The sequence below is a fragment of the Neomonachus schauinslandi genome, chromosome 7 (assembly GCF_002201575.2).
Source record: "Neomonachus schauinslandi chromosome 7, ASM220157v2, whole genome shotgun sequence".
NCBI lineage: Eukaryota > Metazoa > Chordata > Mammalia > Carnivora > Phocidae > Neomonachus > Neomonachus schauinslandi.
Window position 1 is genome coordinate 140,019,620 of NC_058409.1, and position 22,393 is coordinate 140,042,012.

Sequence of the window (22,393 nt, forward strand, 5' to 3'; positions counted from 1 at the left end):
AGATCCCAGGATTAAGGGATTTAATTTTATCAATCAGCACTGTTAGTATTAACTACATTCCATGAATTCACTGCCATTCACTTACTTAATCAGAATTTTTGATATATTTGCCTAATAATTATTACTAATGATATTCTCATGGTAATTAAAAAAATAACACCTAGACTTAAAAATTAGGTATTAAATTAATTTAGATTGGTTCTAATGATTAATTTCATGGGATTAAGCAAACACATAGGTTTAAAGTACTGTAAAGTATCTATGAGTCTGTTTTAGAACAGGGTTCCCTGACCTCGGTATTATTGAAATTTTTGGTCCAGATACCCTTTGTTGGGGGTGGGGGAATGTGCTGTGCATTATAGCGTGTTGGCAGGATCTCCGGCCTCTGTCCACCAGATGCCAGGAGCAGTCTCACGGTTGTGGTAACCAAAAATATCTCCAGATACTCACAAATGTCCCCCAAGAGTAAAATCATCGTTGGTTAAGAATCACTGCTTTAGAATATTTACTTTATACTGAAACTTAATGTATAATATCATCATGTTCAAGTGTTTAACTTCTTCCAATAAAATTAATCACAGTGGAGGTATAAAAACACATGGCAAAGCAGATAGAAGGTTTTATTGGGTCAAAAAGCGAGATCTTAACTTCAGAGAGTGGCTTGCTTTTGGAATGTGTTAGAAAAAGATAAATTATTACGCAAGTTAGTTTTGGGAACTAAATTCCACAATATGTCAACACTGCACGTAGAGTTCAGAGGTACTGTTTCCAAGTTTCAGTGCTCATGGGCCTGTATCACACGAATTCACCAAAGCAACGTTCTCCTCCTCGTTAAACCTGTTTTTGTCTGAATGTTTATGTGAGGGTCATGTATGATGTTGGCCTTCCGGAGGAACGTATGGATGGGTGCAGACACCACGTCTGTGCTGAAATGATTTTGGAAGAGAAGAGGAAATAGTGTCTTGCTTCCTGAGCCGGATGCTAGGAGATGTGCAGATGAATTACGTGGGCGGTGTAGATTGAACGAGAAGCTGAGGAAGCTAAAGTTCCAAGCTGCTCAGTGCAGAGGCTTCTTGCAAAGCCTAATCTGGTATTTGTAAATGTTCACTCTTTTTCTTAAAGCCCTGTGCCAACCCCTCCTCCCGCCCCCCCCCATTGTATAAATATAAGGACCCACATACACATAACCACATAGTTTTGGAAACTGTATGTTTTCATCTACTTGAAAAAGGTAGATTGCATCTCAGGGAGTTGAACTGTGCCATGGCTGTCTGCTTCCAGCCACTTCTCTTCCTCTGCACGCATGGATAACTCACAACCCCTGTGATTTCAAATGTAGTTTAGGCTATGGCACAGAGGGTCAAAGGCAGGATTTTGAAATCATAATCTTAATAAAGTGAAATACTAGTGAGCCTTGGTGCTGGACATCTGATTAACAGTGACAGGTGCCTTGTGCCAAAGGAAAGCTGTGAGAGAAAAATGGAGAGGGTATCCATGCACAAGATTTGGTGGGGAAGTAGAGGAGAAATTGTGGAGAGGGCATGCTGAATTGATGGGTAGAAAGGAAGCAGTGGGAGGTTCATGGTCATTTCATGTGGGCAGGGGTTATTGTCAAGGACATGGGACAAGGGGCAGCGGGACAAACCTGAAGATGTCCGGGTGTTTTGTCACACTCCCTGGAAACCTGCAGTTGCCTCTGCTTCACATCTAGGGACTGTCTGACCTCAGGAAGAAGCTCTCATTCTACCAAAACCTTGGAATGATCTTTAGAATGCACAAATTTGACCCTGCATGCTGTTTGGGCTGCTTAATTTTGAAATTCACCAAGGTTTTTTTTATGGATTTTTTTGTAGCTTTAAGAGATCCTCGGTTTTATTCCTGCCCCATTTACAAGAAGCCAGTCCGAACGGATCTGAACTACATCACCGCTGTGGACCTCAGGACAGCACAGGTCCCTGAACACTGGGTGCTCCGTGGGGTTGCCCTTCTCTGTGATGTCAAGTAACATGGGGTGTGTCCCCACCCAAAACTTCAGAAAATCCAAATTATCCTAACCTTTGTTTGTCTGTGAGTGCTGAACAATGTATAAATCAGGTTGATCATGCCGTTAATGAGCTGCGTAGGTTTTCCTACTCCTTAGTTGGACGCTTAATTCCTTTTAACCTGCTTCATCCTTAATGACCAATCCCTGTGTTTGTTGAAGAGTTATTTGGTGATTTAAAAGCAAAATTTACAACTTCCTAATGAAGTGTGGCCCGCAAATCCACAGTAATGCATTCAGGTCCAAAGACTGGGTAAGGTCAAGCAGACATTTCCTTGAAGCGATTATTCTTCTGCTAATGTGGTTCTGGTAACAGCCAGCCCTGGTCTCTAAGGTAACGTGGCAGCTTTGTACTGATTTTGCTTCTGTGGCCTTTTGCCCTTAGGTCAGGTTAAGAGATTTGTTTTCACGGCTCAAGCAGCCATTTGGGAAGACCTTTTAGAAAATGGGAGGAAATAGAATGGGTTAAGAATGTGAATAGATGAATAGACAATTCATGTAATCCTACAGAATAAACATATAGAATGATGTTCAACCCCACTGATAATAATGAGATACTGATTATAATAAAAAAAATTAAAGCTGAAAGTGAATTGTGGTGAAGTCTTTGTAAAAGTGGTATGCTTAGAGATTCCTAGAGCAATGGAAATCAACCCATCTTTTTTGTAAAATAATTAAATATCCAAGCACAGAAAGAGCCATAAAAATGTTCATATGCTTTGAGCCTTATCTTCTCTCCTGGAAATCTATACCAAGAAAATAATTGAAAAGGCTGAAGTAATTTATATATCAAAATGTATTTAATAACAGAAAACAGTGGGAGCACCCTACTGTGTTCAATACTAAGTCTATACTTAAGGAAGTTAGGGGATATGAGGCAGCCATGATAAACAGGATCAAACCTTTCTTAGCATGGAAATGGTAAACACGTACTATGAAGTGAAAGACATACCTCAGAAAATAACAGGTTGACTTGAAAGGGTGTAATGATTGGAAGACCAGGCAAAGAATAGAAGTCAGTTGGTGTGGGGGGATGCCACATGGGCTTTTATTAATGAAGAAAATACTATCTGTGGAACTTTTCACAGATTTTTATTTTAAATCCTGGTTATAAATTATAAACTGCTTTGTCTATAACTTACTGACTAGAAAACTTGGTCAAAATTATATTAGAGTTGTGGTCTACAAATGATTGCTTAACTTCACGTCCGCCTAACTTCATGTTTCTGGTGATAAAGCGTTTTATAGGGAGGAAGGGCTGCAAGGAGATAGGTCTGGGTCCTTCTCCTTTTATGTTAATTATGGTCAGAGGTAGGCCTGAGGGGTTCATGTGACCCTACCCATCTTGGACCATACTCTTTTCATTTGAGAGCTTCTTTCGGTCTGAATTAATATATACCAGTTGATTGTGTGAAAATCGGTAAAACAATCATTTTATTTTGAAGAACAAATAAGATGTAGGAATGATGTGAATTAGTAAAAAGCTATGAATGAATGTCTGAATTACAACTGCTATTTCTTAGCCAGGGGGCAAGTGCCATTGAGTATCCAGAAATAAGCTTTCAAAACGAGGTTTCTTATCAAGTTACTTGAAAATGCATAATTTATCTAAGTTTGTGAATCACCCTGTTGGTGTGTATGTACAAGTGTTTGAGACCAAAGTAGGAAAGGACACCATGGAAACAACTACAACTTTTTAGGGACTAATTCAACAAGGAATGTCGCTGAAGAAGTGAAGAGCCAATGAAGCCCCTTTCTGCTCCACCTCCATCTCCCACCCTGCAGCTCCCACCCACTGAAAGGTTCTCAGCTTCCACCGAATGGGCTGAGGGTACAAGAGAGGACTAACTCACTGACTCTTCTGGGTGATGGAGAGAGTCACCAACTGCTTGCCTGAGGAGAAAACAACACCCAGAGAGTGTCCTGGTGCCATTGCCGAGTCTTTGTCTTCATCTCAATATTGATTTGCTTAGAAAATTACTTCAGTGTGTCTGACTCCCGTGTGTCAGGAACAATGGTGGGAAAAAATGCTCGTGTTCCCCGAATTCAAGGACTTCACATAAGAGGACTAGACACAGAGAATAAGTGACTATGCAGGTATGTAACTTTATATGATCTCCATGTATGAATGTATAATATGACACATGTGTGAGGTTCATAGAAGGAGGTATGAACATTGGGACTTCAGTGCTATGAAGGAAAAGGCTGGATGCTAGGAGGAGAGCGACAGAGACCACAGCCATTCAGGTGTCATGGATTAGCAGGCAGAAGCCACCCTACAGCGTCCCCATTTATTTTTTATTTATTTATTTATTTTATTATGTTATGTTAATCACCATACATTACATCATTAGTTTTTGATGTAGTGTTCCATGATTCATTGTTTGTGTATAACACCCAGTGCTCCATTCAATACGTGCCCTCTTTAATACCCATCACCGGGCTAACCCATCCCCCCACCCCCCTCCCCTCTAGAACCCTCAGTTTGTCCCCATTTGTTTTTAACTGAGGACATAAAACATTAATAGCAGCAAGGAGCTCCCCTGAGCCAAAGCAGCTGCTGTCTGGCTTTTCCGGGTCCCCTGGTTCTCCTGTGCAGTGGGCTGCCGGTGACACTCTTGATGCAAGTAAAGTCCTTCCAGAGTTGAGACAAAAGAGAACGCTTTGCCACACTGGAACTGTCCTATTAAGCATGGGGCTTACATCACCTTTCCACTTACCTCTGTCTTCTCTGAGCTTCTCTTTGAGGGATCGTTGGCAATCATCGAACCAATTCAACACCAGCAAGGCCAGGTCCCCATCAGGGGACATGGCAAAGGCACAGCCCAGGTGTTCTTGAGCAGCCTCTCTACCATGGATGCTCTTTCCCTGCAGAGACCTAATTTGATTGGGCCCTAAGGAAGGGCAGCTCTGTAGAGGTGACATCTAAATTTAGATCTGAAGGACAAGGGAAAACATCTCTGACCTGCCAGTACTGGGGAGTCTTCTCTTGCTCCCTAATGAGAGGAAGTGAGCACCGTAAGGGTGACAAGAAGCCCAGCCTGGAGTGGGAGGGCTGAGGTGGGCTGCTTCCTAAATGGAATTTCAAACCTTGTTTGACTGCTGCCAGCTACAGAGTAGTGGCCCATGGAAATCATGTGTTTCTAAGTCACTGGAGTGAGAAGTACTTCTTAGTGTTAAATGCTATTTGTGATGGAAAAGTCTTGTAAAGAATTCGACAGTAGGAGACAGGGTGAGGCAAATCACAAATGTTATATAGTTAAATGGTTTGCAGGATTCTCCAGTATAGAGAAAATGCACAGCATCAGCAATATCTTTATCAGTGATGAATTTTCGTTCAAAGGTATAGAATTATAAAAAATTAGATATGTTAGTATATACTGATAATGTAGTTTACAAATTTTTTGCAGCACAAAAATCTTTAGTAATGATAAGAGTAATAAAATGTATACATGAGCAGTTTTCTCTTAAAGATAATATTTCCCCTCCCACCCCCAGATCTGCAGCATACTTTTTTTTTCCTATGTCAGGCCCCGGTGAGGTGCATAATTGCTTTTACATTTTAAATTCTTTTCTCTTGCAAGTACTTAGAGTGATTTTTAAAAATTATATTGTGTAACTGATGACTGTTGATGAGTAGCCCCCAGCAACCCATCAAAATAATGCCTCTTAAGGGTAAACAAATGGTCTACTTATATTCACAATATGATCCTCCAGATTGGGTGAATGCTTTAGAAAACCAATAAACAAATCAGTAGGTTGTGAAAAACACAAGGAAGTCTAGTAGTTTTGGCTTGTAATTTTTGTGGCATTTAGTTGTAATAATTGTTGCCGTTTATACGTTCTTGTCAATTCACTGACATCTGTTGCACCCACCCTGTGCGTTTGAAGAGTTCACATATACCTTCACAGTGAAGAATAGGAGAGAATTCAAGGTCAGTGTTAGAATCAGAGAGGAGCTTGGCTAAGACCCTGAACCCATGAACACGTTCTTACCTATCTTAAATGGTGAGTCTCATTCTGTGTTGCACTTGAAACACGATGAACCTGACCGAGGCAAGAGCAGAATGTGTTGTTGACCCAATCTGCCCCCGAGGGGATTTCCGGGTTCTTTTCTTTAGCCTGGAAAAACCATACAGCAGAGAAGCCCAATAGGCAGTACTTATGGGTTGGATCCTACTCTCTCATTTAGATAAGAAGAAATGAAAATGTAGAGATTCGATGGGAAGGAAGGAACCCAAGGGTGGGAAAAAGTATCCTGAGTGGGGTGGGGTGGCAGATAAAAAGGAGGGTCAGGTTTCTTTTCGGACACTGTTAGAATGCAATTATTAGCAGTAGTAATTCTGGCGATTAAGACAATGAATGAGTAAATGAGCCCTTAAAAAATAGCTTTTTTATCCCCTGGATTTCAGAGTTTTCATTACAAAATGCCAGTGGTATTATGATCTAACATGAGAATTTCAGTGCCTTTAAGGGTAGAATCTGAGATTCCTCCCTCTTAGGAACACTCATCAAACCACTGTGTGAATTTGGCTAATGAGTCTTCTTCCTACGTCTTCATATTTGTACCTTCTCTGATTTAGGACTCCATTTAGTTTCCCAAGGCTCTGGATTTATAGGCAAGCTTAATTGTTTCCAAGTTTGAGTTTATGTTGGCTGCGTACGGAGCCAAGATCGGGAGCCTTGTTCTGTCTTTAATTTGTATGCCAGATGCCATTTTTCATTGGGCTCTACATTACTGCTCCTTGCTGTGCGTCATGTGGGTACAGCCAGGACATATTGGGCAGCATGATGCTCTGTCCCTGCTCTGGTAAGGCTTTATGATTACTGTTAATACCTTTCTTCATGTATTTCTTCACTTAGCTAATAACGCATAACATTTGTATCAAATGTAGTCATAAACATAGTTGACTGGAAAGCCAATGACGTTTTCCCCACCACTTGTGCAAGAGTCGATTTTAATAAGGCCAAATACAGTGTTCATGAGGACTTGAGAAGGGAGAAAGATTAAATGTGATGAAGGACGCCCAAGAGACCACCTGGAAAGTCACCGAATGGGGAGATTTGTAAAGGATTAAGAAGCAAAACCCGTGCTCTAGCTGATAGTGAGCACTCCCCTTTTCTGTGGACACAGTATAAAATTCATTCCGTGGAGCCTTCCATTGCTCCACTCAGTCTGCCGTGATGTATCCATTTATAATTTATTTATGCAAATACTTAATGCAAATCCCTGGAGACCTGTAGAAAAAGCGCTTATAAAACATTTCAGCGTTTTATCATTCGAAAAGTGATCATTTGCCTGCCCCAATGAAACTTTTTGCTATTCTAGCGAATAGTGAAAATGTTTTAGTGTCTCAGGAATATAATAAGTTGCTATTGTTCATGTCTTATATCCCCTGATACATTATACCTCTGATTGCAAAGATTTATTAATAGTACAAATGAGGGTCTTTATAAAAGATGGACACTGTGAGCTAATCACATTTTTTTTTAAGATTTTATTTATTTATCTGACAGAGAGAGACAAAGCAAGAGAAGGAACACAAGCAGGGGGCAGTGTGAGAGGGAGAAGCAGGCTTCCCGCTGAGCAGGGAGCCTGATGCTGGGCTCGATCCCAGGACACTGGGATCGTGACCTGAGCCGAAGGCAGATGCTTAACGACTGAGCCACCCAGGCACCCAGCTAATCATATTCTTGCAAAACAAAAATCTTTTCTAGGTATTTTGATTGTAGTAGGAAACAGGAAATTGTGCATTAATTGGAGATATAGCTAATGAATATGTCTAGTTTGCTTTCACCTACTTTGGTTTATTTTTGTTTGTTGTTTGTTTTCCTAATCTGTTTTCCCCATGCTAACAATCTACCTATAGTCTTCAGTGGAAAAAAACAGAATACATTATTTGACCCATAAATTGCCCATGTAAGGATGGGCAATTTACAGATAAATCTGGGCTGTGCATAAAATAGTGAGACAACTTTTCAAAGTTGATGTTGGAGAGGTGTGGGATCATTACATGTTTAATTATTTTGATCTCTGCTAACACTAACACGTTTGCTCTAGATGTAAGTATACTATTACACAAATATGTATTATGTACAACACACAGAACAAATATGAAAGGTTCTAAAATCAATGTCTTTGTGAATGAAAATCAGCTAGCTGATTTCAGGAAAGTTTATATCCCTCTTTTATATTGTATGAGTGGGTCTTTAGGTGAATGGTAAAAGAAAATGAGGAATCATCTGGGAATTAAGTAGACCTTAGCAATATCAATTCATGCCAGACTCTTCCTAATCTGTAGCAATACATCTTATGGGGAAAGAGGACACCAGATAGAGCCTGTCATACTGCTGCGTGGTGTGGGTTTGTATCTTGATGCGGTGACATCTTCATGGTTCTACTGGGATAGAGCCCCCAGCACAGAGTGTCTGCTCTAGGGAAGCACTTATGGGGAGTCTTGGCCCTGCAGGATCGGCAGCCTCTAATACAAATCCCAGGGTAGTTTACAGTTTTCTGTAGACTGGGACAAACCTGTGAAACCTGAGCTGTGAAACCCTCAGATTGTGTCTTTGCAGAAAGACCCTTTCCTCTACCTCGTGGCCACCTTTAGTTGTATCCTTGGCTCTCAGCAGCTTGAACTGCTAATGACTTAAGATGAGCTGCCCCTGGAGGACCTCTTACATTTAGATAGAGACCTAGACTTATGGAGACTTTTGCATGTGATGCTTTCCTGGCCTAGACTATTCTTTTCCCCTCCAGGAAACACAGCCAAAGTTTTCATGGAAGCATCTTGCTACTATGGGGACCTCATGTTAAAAGGACAACTCTGCATCTCATGTATGGAGACCCTGACAGATGCTGGAGGTTCAAACCTATCCTGGCCTATTTCAATAGAATTATTATTACTACTATTTTGTTCTAAAACGAGAAGGTCATGAATGTCAAAACCAAATGGCACCCTAGGATGATAGTTGTAAACCTGGAATCTCCTGGCCTGATCAATCACTCCATGTGGTCATATTATTTGGGCTCCCACCAGCTCACTAAAGGAGGCTCTGTTAACCATGAGCATCTTTATTTATTTATTTATTTTTAAATTCAATTAGCCAACGTATAGTACATCATTAGTTTCAGATGCAGAATTCAGTAATTCATCAGTTGCATATAACACCCAGTGCTCATCACATCATGTGCCCTCCTTAATGCCCATCCCCCAGTTATCCCATCCCCCACCCCCACCCCTCCAGCAACCTTCAGTTTCTTTCCCATAGTTAAGAGTCTTTCATGGTTTGTCTCCCTCCCTGATTTCTTCCTATTCTGTTTTCCCTCCCTTCCCCTATGGTCCTCTGTGCTGTTTCTTATTTTCCTCATATGAGTGAAACCATATGATAATTGTCTTTCATGAGCATCTTTATACATAATCATGACACTAATCATAGGCACAGAGCCTACTCTGTGACAAAACGTTTATGGGAAGAAGTCAGAGTTCTAAGTGAGGATGCTAATACCCATGGCTCCATATCAAGCCCTTACTTCCAGCCCTGCTCAGCAGAAGGTTCTAGTTTTCCCACCTTTACCATCTATTTACCCAGCTCAAATCACCTGGTGGTGGCTGTCATCATCTGGGGCACAGTAGGAATAGGAATGTGAGTAACTCTAGTCTCTGGAGGTCCTGCCTGGAACACTTCTTCTCTGAGATGCTCCCTGTCCCAGCTGGCTGCCTGGGCATACTCTTTCTTGACCACTCTTATGGCTGGAAGATGGCAGGGTGATCAGAGAAAGAGGAGCGTTTGGAGCCCACAGATTGGTTCAGACCCACAGATGGAATCTACCTCTTACCAGAGGATAAATTTGGCGGAGTTGATTAGCATTTCTGAGGCATTGTTTCCTCATCTGCAAAATGGGTACACAGTACCTTCCATGTGAGGCTGTTCTGAGGGACAACAGTGATAGATAACCAGAAAGTGCCCAGGACCGGAGTGCTCAGCAAAGGGGAGTTCCTCTCCTCTACCTGTTACAGGTCAATTCACATAAGGAGGAGAGGGGGAGGCTGCCATCACCAGGCCTGAGGACATTCTAAGGAGGTGAACCTGAAGGTCAGCAGGTGCCGTCCTTCTACATAAGCCATTACGCCCAACTTTAGCTCTGTCAATACCATTCCCTCCTTGTTTTCAATTTAAAAGAGAACTGATTTCTTGGGGTTTCTTTTGTCCTTATTGTTTTGCTGTGAGTGTGTTTGTAAGTCAATTCCAATGCAAAGTTTGCAATCTCTACAATTTCTCTGTGCATGGTGTGTCATAAATATACTAATGTATACTAATATGCCATTAAATGCTGATGTCTGATGCTGTTACCCATGCTGTAGTTGTCAAGCAATACTGCTCTCTCTTTGTCCTTGTCTGGACTAGTGCGACAGATTCTTTATTTCATTCACCAAGCAGTGGTGAAGTGACAAAAGGGAGAAGTAAAATGGACAATAGAAACTGGGTTGCAATCAAAGTTACTAGTTTCAAGTATTTTTTTAAAAACCTTAATTTGTAGGGCACCTGGAGGGCTCAGTTGGTTGAGTGTCTGCCTTGATTTTGGCTCAAGTCATGATCTCAGGATTGGGAGATCGAGCCTCCACGTCAGACTCTATGCTGAGTGTGGAGTCTGCTTAAGATTCTCCCTCTCCCTCTGCCTCTCCCCGACTGGTACGCATGCACGCTCATGCTGTTTCTTTCTCTCAAAAAACCCCAAAACCCTTAATTTGTTAAAATAAAGTTTTGTTTTGTTTTTGTTTGTTTTTTTAACCTGGCTGTACATTAGAGTCATTTGGGGACCTTTAAAAAACAGTTGCTACCAGGGCTTCACTACAGTCTGATAAAATCAAAATATCTAGGGGAAGAACCAGGGCCTCCCATTAAAGCAGTGCAGATCCAGAACCACTACTTGAAAGTGTGAACGATTGCAGACTACTAATGCTCATTAATAAAGCAGTGGGGAAACTTATATTTGTGGTTTAAATAGCTTAGCGCAATTACATAACTGGAGAGTCAGGATGGTAAAAAGTACTTTTAAAATATAATATTAGAGGGCGCCTGGGTGGCTCAGTTGGTTAAGTGACTGCCTTCGGCTGAGGTCATGATCCTGGAGTCCCGGGATCGAGTCCCGCATCGGGCTCCCCGCTCGGTAGGGAGTCTGCTTCTCCCTCTGACCGTCCTCCCTCTCATGTGCTCTCTGTCTTTCATTCTCTCTGTCTCAAATAAATAAATAAAATCTTTAAAAAAATATATATATATGATATTAGAATGTTTATTGCATTTTAAAAATGTTTCTCCTATTTTTTTATTTTTAGTTTATTTGAGAGAGAGTTAGAGAGAGAACAAGCATGAATGGGGGAGGGGCAGAGGGAGAGGGAGAAGCAGGCTCCCCGCTGAGCAGGGAGCCCCATGCGGGGCTTGATCTGCACTGCTTTAATGGGAGGACAAATTGACAATTAAAAATTATATATATTTAAGGTGTAAAACTTAATGAGTTGGTATTTGTACACATTGTGAACAATCACCACAATCAAGTTAGTCAATGTATCCATCACCTCACAGAGTTAGCCTCTTTTTTGTGCCTGTGGGAAGAACTGCTATGAAAGTATACCACCTGTGTGTTTATTCTTTATTAGAAGTGTGGCATGATGCTATCAGTGTTCTTAGATTTTAAAATGCACTCAGATCACCTGGGGATCTTGTTACAAATGCAGATTACAATCAGTAGGGCTGGGATGGGGCCTGAGGCTCTGCATTTATTTATTATTTATTTAGAGAGCATGTGAGTGGGGGAAAGAGCGGACAGGGAGGGAGGAGGGAGAAAGAATCTCAGGCAGACTCTGTGCTGAGCGTAGAGCTGGTCGCAGGGATCCATCTCAAGACCCTGAGATCATGACCTGAAGGAAACCAAGAGTAGGAAGCTTAACCGACTGAGCCACCCTAATGCCCCTAATTCAGTCTTCTTTTTAGTATAATCAGATAACCTCTGTCTTTTAATTGGGGTGTACCGACCATTTATATTTCATGTAATTATTGATATGATTTGATTTAAGCCTTCCATCTTACTACTTGCTTTCTACCTGTTCCATCTCTGTTCCTTTTCTTCTGCCTGCTTTTGCATTGAGTATTGTTTATGATCCCATTCGATCTCCAATATTGGCTTATTAGTTAAAGGTCTTTCGTTTTCTCTCCTGGTTTGAAGGATTTCTAGGGTGACTGATGCCCAGTTGGCCTTACTCTTTCCTTCAGCTTAATGAAACATGATACAGGCTTCTTCCTGACTCTGGGCCTCTGGACCTCCCTTTTCATAGAGCATTACTTTAGAAAACTTGTAATTATAAATCCTGTTTCTGCCCCCTTGAGATACCAGTCTTTCTCAAGGACTTGGGAGCCATCCCTTTGAAACGTGACCAACAAGAAAGGTAGGGCCTCTGTCTCCCAGTCTCTGTGGGAGGAGCCTGACTTCAATAAGCAACAATTAGCAAACTCATATGGCCCAAGTGCATTGATGAACTGCTCTCAGTGTCCTCTAACTTTTCCATTAGCTCAACCCAGTGTTTAAAGATCCTCTGCCTTTCGTTCCAATGGAGTTGAATTCAGTCTCTTTCCCCTATTGCTGTAGTCTTGAATAAAGTCTTCCGTGCGGTTTTTAACAAGTGTATAGTGCAATTTTTTCTTTGAGAAGGGTTTACAAAATATGTCTTTGCTTACCACAGCCTGCTTTTAAATTCTATTATTTGTGTATAAGAACCTTATGACCCTTTCTGCCATTATTGTTACCCAATTTACCTTTACTCGTGTTGTAAGTCCCATGATACATTGTAACTAATTTTATCTTAGCTATCTTTTAGAATGATTAAAACCAGAAATATCTTTTTATATTTACCTAACTTTTTCCATTATCTTCACTCTTCTTTGTATAGATCTAAGTTCGCATCCGCTATCTTGCTTCTTTTGCTTGATGAACTTATTTGAGGACTTTCTGAAGAACATTTCTGCTGGCATATTTTAGCGTTTGTTGTCCAGAAAAATCCCTATTTCATCTACTTTTTTTCATTGTGTATAGAATTCTGGGTTGTCAGGTTTTTCTTTAAAACTCCATTTTACATATGGTTAAATTTGAAAAACAAACTGTGATAACCAAATAACCCATTTCCATTTTCCAGTTCTGTCAGGGATGGTAGGTAGGGTGCTTTCTGGTAAAACCTGGTACTCTCTGATGTGAAAAGCTGAATACAACTCAATCCTGCCTCTTCCAGCCTGGAGGGCACTGAGGGCATCAGATGCCCTCTGGGTCAGTCACTCTCTGCATTACAAAAATTGCTTCACTGAAAATTCTGGAAGTGTTTAGGAAAGGTGAAAGATTAGTATAGGCCAGTGAAGTATAACAAACAAATGTCTCTTCCATTTTAGGTCTCTATCTCATCAAAGTTATAATTTTCTAGTTTATCTGGCATTTTCTCATGGTGAGAACAGGGACAACTTTCTTCAAAACTTTCTACATTTTACATAAGAGCAGAATATAGGGTTTTTCTAATTTCCGAAAATAAAATCTCATTGTTAATGTGCCCTCTCTTTGTGCTTTTGGTGATGGTCAGGACCTTTCTTTCAGCAAAGAGGAAATAATTTACTCTGTAAAATGCTTAGCTTTCAGGGTGTTTGCAACCTCGCTTGTATACATATGAACACTTTACTTAAACCAGTTGCGTTCATTTCCTAGGAGTGCTGAAACAAATTATTACAAATGTGGCAGCTTAAAACAAAGGAAATATTTTCTCTTACAGTTCTGGAGGCCTGAAGTCAAAAATCAGGGTGGCAGCAGGGCTGTGCTCCCTGTGGAAGCTCTAGGGGAGGATCCTTGTTTGCCTCTTCCAGCTACTGGTGGCTGTCAGCTTTCCTTGGCTCTGGCCACCTCACTCCACTCTCTGCCTCTTTTTTTTTTTTTAATTAATTAATTTATTTGAGAGAGAGAGAGTAGGGGGAGGGGCAGAGGGAGAGAGAGAGAATCCCAAGCGGACTCCCCACTCACTGTGGAGCCCCATGCGAGGCTTGATCCCAGGACCCCAAGATCATGACCTGAGCCAAAATCAAGATGCAGATCCTTAACTGACTGAGCTCCCCAGGTGCCCCTCTCTGACTCCTTCTTATACCACCTTCTCCTCTGTATGTGCATCGAATCTCCCTGGGTCATTCTCTTATGAAGACACTTGTAATAGCATTTAGGGCTCACCCAGATAATCCAGAATAATCTCATTTCAGAATTCTAAGTGGACTCACATCTGCAAAGACCCTTTTTCTTTATAAAGTAACATTTACAGGTTCCAAGTATTAGGACCTGATCTCTTTGGGTGGGAATATTCAGCCTACTGCCCCAATGTTATTTTACTTTTATTGTATGCAAACTTTTCTTGAACATCACTGTTCCTGAGGGTTAGTAGAGAGTTCCAGGGGCATTCCATAGCTGAAAGGAAGGCCAGTATGCAGGGTTCTTTGATTTGGGGTTTTTGATAGATAAGAACCATCATAATAAAGCTAATATTTACTGAATATTTACAGTGTGCCAAGCCTGAGTTAAAGACTGGCTACTAGAAAGATAGTGCTAACACCAGCAGCACTGAAATACCTGGGAGCCTATTAGAAATGCATGATCACATCTGCTCGGGCAGGATCTGCATTTTAGCAAGATTCCTACTGATTTGCCTGAGCATTACGGTTTGAGAAAGTTGTTTTCCATATTAGTGTATTTAACACTCATCATTATTATTGTAGGCATTATGTCACCTGTTTCACAGATGATGAACACGAGACTTAGAAAGTTTGGGTAACTTGCTCAAAGCCACTTAATTAGCAGGGGTGGATCCTATAATCTAGGCCAGATCTGCCTTTCCCACCTGCTCCCATTAACCCTCTCTGATGTCTTGCCTTTTCATTCAGCAAACGATGGCTGCTGACTCACTAGAAACACAGGGAAAGCTACTTTCTGGCAGCTCTTGTAAGTACCAGGAGTTTCTAGTGTACTCCAGGCTTCTCCATGCTGGTCAGTTACTCAGTACAGCCCTGTGGGGCTCCCTGAAAAAAGCATTTCTGGATAGTATCAATCCTAGATAAATTCTGTAGATCTGCTGAAAGGAACAGTCAATCGCTTGAGTGTTGGTTAATGAAATGACTTTTATTTTGCAGAAAATGGAAATGCCAATTAGAATCGAGACAGGAGTATAACCTTTGTCATCTGCCTCCTGCTCATTTGCATAGATGAAAAAACAGACAAGGAGGCACTGCACACAAGAGAGTGGGATCTTGTTTGTGGTCTATGAACACAGTTACGAGGGCTCTGTGGCACTTTCTGTCTCTCAACAACTTCGTGTTGACTGATTTAAATGAATCACTTCTCAGGAAGTGATATTAGGTGGGATCCTTCTTGGTGACATGGGTGTTCCCTTTGCTGTCCTTTGAGCATCAGAAATGGTTTTCATTGCAGACCTCCTTCCATCGTAAATTGTGGTCACGAATTCTCCACATCATGTTTATTAGCAAAAACTCTGTTCTTCAAACAAATATTCTTGAGGAATTATCAATCCTTATTTGTAAACATTTTATTTTAGACTTATTTTTTTCCTCAGGGATGACAGTAGGGAAAAAACTCTCTCTGCCAAGTTAGCTTATAGGTGTTTTACCCACCGTGTCTCATGTATCCAGAACAACCCTCTGAGGTTAAAAAGTATTATCATCCTTTTACATAAGAGGAAATGGAGATGATAAGACGTTCACTTTGCCACAGGCCAAGGTGACACAACCAGTAAATGGTAGAGTGCTCCTGGCTGCAGTGCTCATATACATTCCCTGTGTGCTCAGGATTCAGTCCCGTATCCCCTTCATTAATCTGAACTAGTCCTTATCAGCTTGCCCTGAAAGTCAGCTTGGACACAAACCCTTTCTCTATCAGTTACTCCTTGACCTTCAGGTTCACTCAGGGTCGAAGAGCCTACATGGCTTATTTCTCAGACATGCTTTGGCCTCGCGGAGTCTCAGCCGCAGGTTGCTTGTTAACTCTAGGAAAAATAATCTTAGGATCTCTCATTCAAGAAAAAGACTGTTTTTACATTGTGATAGAGGAAAAGAAGACAGTTGCAATGGTACCTGTCATTAAAATATAAAATCCCAGATGACGAAACTTTTTTCGATCGAAGACATTCCTGTGAGTTCAGCTCACTCCTCATTCACATACAGTTGTTTACTGTTCACAGAGTTTTCTCAGATTTGAGATATAGAGAATCTTTATTAAAGAGTGTTTATCTTTTATACAAAAAGGGTTCACATTGAACAAAATGAGTACACAATTTTTGGAGACATTGCTGATGATGAGAATGACAGATTCCTCCTGGAATGGCTTGCTGCTGGGGTAGAGCTGAGGCTTTGATGTATTATGAAGTGAGCCCACAGCCAAGCAGTTTAGAATACTTTTCCACTGCTGAGAAGATTCATATGGAAAGATGGGGAAATGATCTCACAGCAGAAATCACAGTTGAAAGTTCACCTTACTCCTATTCCCCTAGGTATGCAAAAATGTGATGTGAATTAAATCACCCTGAAAGGAAAAAGAACACACACATTTATCTGAGGCAAGCAGTATGAATCTATATGCTCTGCAACTCATTGTTAAGACGTATTTGGAAGCCATGTAGCAAGTTAAGAAAATGAAACTAAGACCAAGTTCTTTTGCCATTAAGCTTTTAGTATAATTTGGGCAATAATTCTATTATCCATTTTTGAATTTATAATAAGAATTGCAACCTGGCTGGTTTTTCCGTGTCCCTGAAGATTCCGTTAAAACTAGCTTAAATCCCATCTTACTTGCAGTGTAAAGCCCAAAGTTTCCTGCAGTTTATCAGATGATTCTTGGTTGCTTATGGCTCAGTCAACTCTGGCTTTGATTTCTTGATCTTCTGTTTAGTACCTGTGCCCAGTGCTTTCTTCTCCATCTCCGTAGTTTTTTTCCTTAATTTTTCCAACACCGTTTGCAAATGGCTGCTGAGTACAGTAGATTTTTGCTGAAGAGTTGGGTTATATGGTGGTAGAATAACAAAGTACAGCGTACATCAGAAATTAAAATCAAACAGATATTGCTGCTATAAAACATGTTTTAGCCACATTTCTACCATACCTACTTTCCTGCCTCCCACCAGTCTTCGCACTCAGCACTTCAACCTTCTAATTCCAATCGATTTCTGACATTATTTCTTTGAATATATTTCTCCTCTCCTTCTGGTACTTCCATTATGCATATGTTGGCCTGCTTGCTGATGCCCACATTTCTCTGAGGCTCTGTTCGTTTTTCCTAATTCTTTTTTCTCTTTGTTCTTCAAATTTCACCATCTCTATTGATCTGTTTTCAAGTTTGTGGATTCTTCCATCAGAGCAATTTGCTTTTGCACTCTGTTAAAGGTTGAATTGTATGTATAAGGTCCTAAACCTCCAGTAGCACAGAATGTTACCTTATTTGGAAATAGGCTTGTTGCAGATGTTATTAATTAAATTAAGATGAGGTCATGGTGGAATAGGGTGGGCCCTTAGCCAATTTGTATGGTGTCCTTATAAAAAGGGGACATTTGAGCACAGATGCATGCACACAGGGAGAACATCACGTGAAAGTGAAGGCAGGGATTGAGGTGATGCAGGAGAAGTCAAGGAACAGATTGCCAGCCAACCACTAGAATCTAGGAGAGAAGCATGGAGCAGAGTGCTCCCTCATGACCCTCAGAAGAAACCAACTCCATCGACACATTGATCTCAGACTTCTAGCCTCCAGAACTGTGGGACGATAACTTCTGTTGCTTAAGCTTCTCAGTTTGTGATATCTTGTTGAGGAAGCCCTAGCAAATGAATACACACTACTATAGTAATGATTTTTTCTCATTTTAGCATTGTGCTTTTCAACTCCATAATTTCTGTTTGATTCTTTTAATAATTTCTATCTTTTTATTAATATTCTCTACTCGATGAATTTTTTATGAATTTTTATACCTTCCTTTAATTTTTTAAATAGGGTTTTCTTGATTTAACATGTTTTCAGTAGCTGCTTTGAAGGCTTTGCTTGTAAAGTCCAAAATCTGGATCCCCTCAAAGGCAATTTCTATTGCTTGCTTTTTTCTCTGGGTCGGTTAAATCTCCTATTTCTTTGCATGTCTTATAATGTTTTTCTTGAAAACTGGACAATTTTAGATAATAAATTGTGGCAAATCTTGATACTGACTCCACGCCTCCCCCACAGGGCTTGTTTTTGTTGTTTGTTTTGTCATTTGTTTATTTGTTTAGAGACTTGGCTGAATACATGCTGTGAAGTCTTTTTGCTCATGAGTGTGTAGGCTCTGAAGTCCCTGCTTAGATTTTTTTTTTCTGTCCCGGTTTTTGTCTTTTAGTGTAGTTACCTAGGGTAGTTCCTGAGCGAGCTCCTGAGTCATTGGACAAAGGCTGTGCTTGAGCTCCCCAGCCAGATAGTATTTCCTGATTGTATATATGTAAGGCTTTATCATTGTATATATGTAAGGCTTGGAGACTGCTTTCACAGTTTAGGGATTTTATGGTTTTGTTCCATATTCAGTCAGTGTCTAAACATTTGCAACTTCCCTCTCTAGTCACCTCTGAGAGGGTGCAGTCTTGAGCATGCACACAGTTTTCCAGATCACCAGGAATGAGTGCCATTTAATTTTAATTCAAGCTTCCTAGAAGTTGTCTCTGGGTCAGAATAGCTTATTTTTTAATCAGTATTTGGTCAGATGTAGAACCTTGTAAGCCTCTTGAGCCATAAAGGCTTCTGCCCTTTACTGATGCTTCTCTGTGTGACTTAGGGAATACTTTCAAGTTTATCCCACATCCTGCTCTGATTGCTCCTGAGTGGTTGTAGTTTGTTCTTTGCACACCGTCATTCCAATACCCAGAGTTGAGGCCCTTGCGTTTTCCTTCACTGTCTCTTTCCTTGGCTTCTTTGTTAACCTTCTGTGCTCTTCCATTTTATTTGTTGCACTATCATGGAACTTAATTACTTACCGCCAATATCTGCATTGCTTTTTACACTTTGGTATGCAGTTCTTCATGCTCTGTTCCAAATAAATAGCTTAACTGTGTGTGTGTGTGTGTGTGTGTATTAGCTCATGTAATCCTTAAGCAACCACATGATACTGGTATTTTAGCTTTTCCATTTTATACATGGGTCACTGAGACTTGTTCAAGGTCATGTGGATGGCAAATGGAATACCATGAGTCTGGCTGCCATACTGCCTCTCATGATGGATGACTGGACTCAAACCATCTTGAAAGAATGCCCCCCCCCAAGACAGCAGCTTCCTGGGATGAGGGAACTGTAGGCTGTGAGGGAGAAGAGCTGAGTAGGGCTATCGCAGAGGTCAGGAAGGAGGGCATTGCCTAATGAATAGAGGAGAAGAAAAGAGTGAAAGAATGAACCACACTCTTGCCCACTGGAGGCATGTGGATAATGGGTTAGGTCTGAGTAAAGGAAGAGGAGAAGTTTTTAATTCAATATAGTATTAGACCCTAACTCTAATGACTGAATCACTGGGATTCAAGAAGGCAACATTTAATTTCTCTCTTCCTTGTCTGATTTCTGTTTGAATCAACTGATGGATTGATTCAAAAGTTGGACAGAGGGAAATTTAAAATACATCATTGCTTTAACTTTTTACAAATAAAGCTGGTTGGAGAATGAGGGTTCTCTTTTGCACCACATAGCTTTGCCAAACATTATTCCAGAATTAACTTGCCCACTTAGTCACAGGCAGTATTGAGCAACTGCTATTCAAGAAGTAATGAGGGAGGCAGAAGAGACAATTGAGGGCTTCCTTCAGTGGATGTTCTTCCACCTGGACATATGAAGAGTGCAGAATAAGTGCCCTTAATAGTTACCTGAATGAAGTTGTTACAACAAAATGACTAGAAAATGATGGATTCTTCCTCAAATACTGGCAAAAGGCAGGGACAAGAATGTGGACAGAGTATCTTTGAGAACAGTGGTTGGTTAGTGTAAAATAAAGCATTCTCTGAAACCCAGGAGCTCAGCCCATTCCACATATCAGGGATATTTGCACACGAGATCCTTTGTACTCTTCTCTCATATGAAGGGAGAACACACAGCACTAACTTGTTTCTATAGTCTCTTCTCATTTATATTTCACTTCATTATTTATTTATGCTATTTATGCTTTCCCCCATCCCAGTTCTCCTACTGATTGCAATGCTATTCAAGTTAATCTTCATAAATAAATTATTCCAACAATGGATTAAGTAGAAATTAGTTGACATAATTGTGCATCTGTTTTGGTAACTACAGAATATGATGTTAAGTATTTTATGCTAACATAAGCTCTCAGTTTCTCTGATCATTAAAATTCTCTAAATAATAATAAATCACAACCTCCACATTATCCTTAAGGTTTCCTTAAAGTCCATGAATTTCAACAGAGAGTTATGAAGGGAAAGGAAGAGAGTTCTTAGCTAGACTCCTGTATTGGATACAACAGAATGGAAAACACACACATTCAGCTTCCTTTCTTAATGAAAGTATTTTTCACTCCCATCAGTGGGCCATTTTTCTGCCTTAATTTTGAGGGATTTCCCAATACAGCAAGATTGGATATAGCCATTTAAAGCAATTCAACCCTTGAAAATAGGTAATTCCCTTCCATTCCATAATTCAAAATAATTTTGGGGTTCAAATACCATCCCAAGGCTAAAACAATTTATTTCAAAGATGTGTAGCATAGGGAGAATTCTTGATCATTGCCTTTCCCTTTCCCTTTCTCATCTTTCATCATCTTTCCTACTGTCTACCTTTCCCCCTTGAACTCTTCTCCCCTCCCCCTCTCCCTTCACCCCTTTAGCAGATTCAGACTTACTAGATCTTTAGTTCCTAAGACCCTGAGGAGGGAGTCTATTCCCCAAGATTTCCAACAAAGTCTTTGGAAGACTTTGCCTGGGCTGGCTCAGGTTACATGCCCATGAATGTTAAGTGGTGTGAAGGATGTGGCTCTGATGGGCCAGGTTTGGTTTTGATCTAGAACTGGAAGGTAGGGTGATGAGTCATGGGCACTGAGCAATAGGAAGGAATGGTTCCTGAAAGCATTAGAAGTTTTCTCTTACTAAAAAAAGGAAGGAAGGATCACTGACAAGAAAGAACAATAGAATATCTCTACAGTTTGTGTGTGTGTGTGTATCCCCATACCTGTTTACCTAAGTGATATGCTAAGAAAGACTTTTCATGATACAAATGTATAATATTTTTTATGTTTTTACAATTATATTTAATGTGATAAGAACTTGTTTTTGGTGTGAAATAGAGCTATCTTTTGAACCTATTTCCCAGAAACTATTGAATAATTTATCATTCCTCAACTGATTTTAATGGATATTGTTTTTGAAATCTAAACTGCCATTTGTACACACAGAGCAAATAGAGGACAGATCACTATTTGCTACAAGGCACTCCATATCATGAGAGCTCTACAGCTTCTCTAGGTAGCCCCCAGGATTGGCTCCCACAGCCCCTTAAAGTATTGGTCTGTGGATCCTAGTAGCTAAGAGCTCAACTTGAAATCTCCTGTCCCAGCAGACCAGTGTCATGGCAACATTTGGATAGCCAAGGACATTTTGTTTTTTATACGTTCATTTCTTTATCCATGGGTTATTATTGTGCAGCACACACTCATATTCTTCAACTTAAAATAGACATATGTATAAGCTTTTTGACCAATTCCAGAAAATCATATCTGTTGGGAGCAAAGATTATTTCTTTTAGATATTTTAAGACATAAGAAATTAATTTAAAATACAAATATTAGGTAGATATTTTACGATGGAAATAGCACTAGGTATAAAATCAGAACACTCCTACTCACTATCTACTTGACCTTGGGCTGGTTACCTAATTTCTAAGCATGGGTTTCCTCATCTATAAAGTAAGGGTAATACTGTGACTTACAAGGTTATTTGGAGATTAAATGAGACTTATGGAATATCCATTACCAATCTGGCAGTATGCTAACATGGCTAAGTCAATGCTTAATTAGTTCTAACTCATCTTTAGAGCCTGCAAAATTGCCCTCACATATTGCTATAGCCAAACTCTCTCAAAATAGCAAACAACTGCACATTGCTTAGTTGCATTAATAAAACATTCGGCACATCTGTTTAATGCTATCTATGGTGCTAGTCAAATCCAAGTCCATGAATTCCAAGATTTAATGGAGGACAAATAAGTTGACAAAATCGTAACTGCCTGGCTCGTAGTAGAAGCTTCTCAAGTGTATGTTATTTTATTTT

At 40.3% G+C, this 22,393-nt stretch overlaps 1 protein-coding gene across 1 annotated transcript in view; it reads left to right on the forward strand.

Moving 5' to 3' along the window:
* DNAH5 (dynein axonemal heavy chain 5) overlaps positions 1-2,005 on the forward strand; it is a 211,461-nt gene extending 209,456 nt beyond the window's left edge. The window contains exon 79 of the mRNA XM_044916686.1: positions 1,854-2,005. Within this exon, the coding sequence (XP_044772621.1) occupies positions 1,854-2,005 (152 nt within the window). The remainder of the gene's footprint in view (positions 1-1,853) is intronic.
* The last annotated feature ends 20,388 nt before the right edge of the window (positions 2,006-22,393 follow it).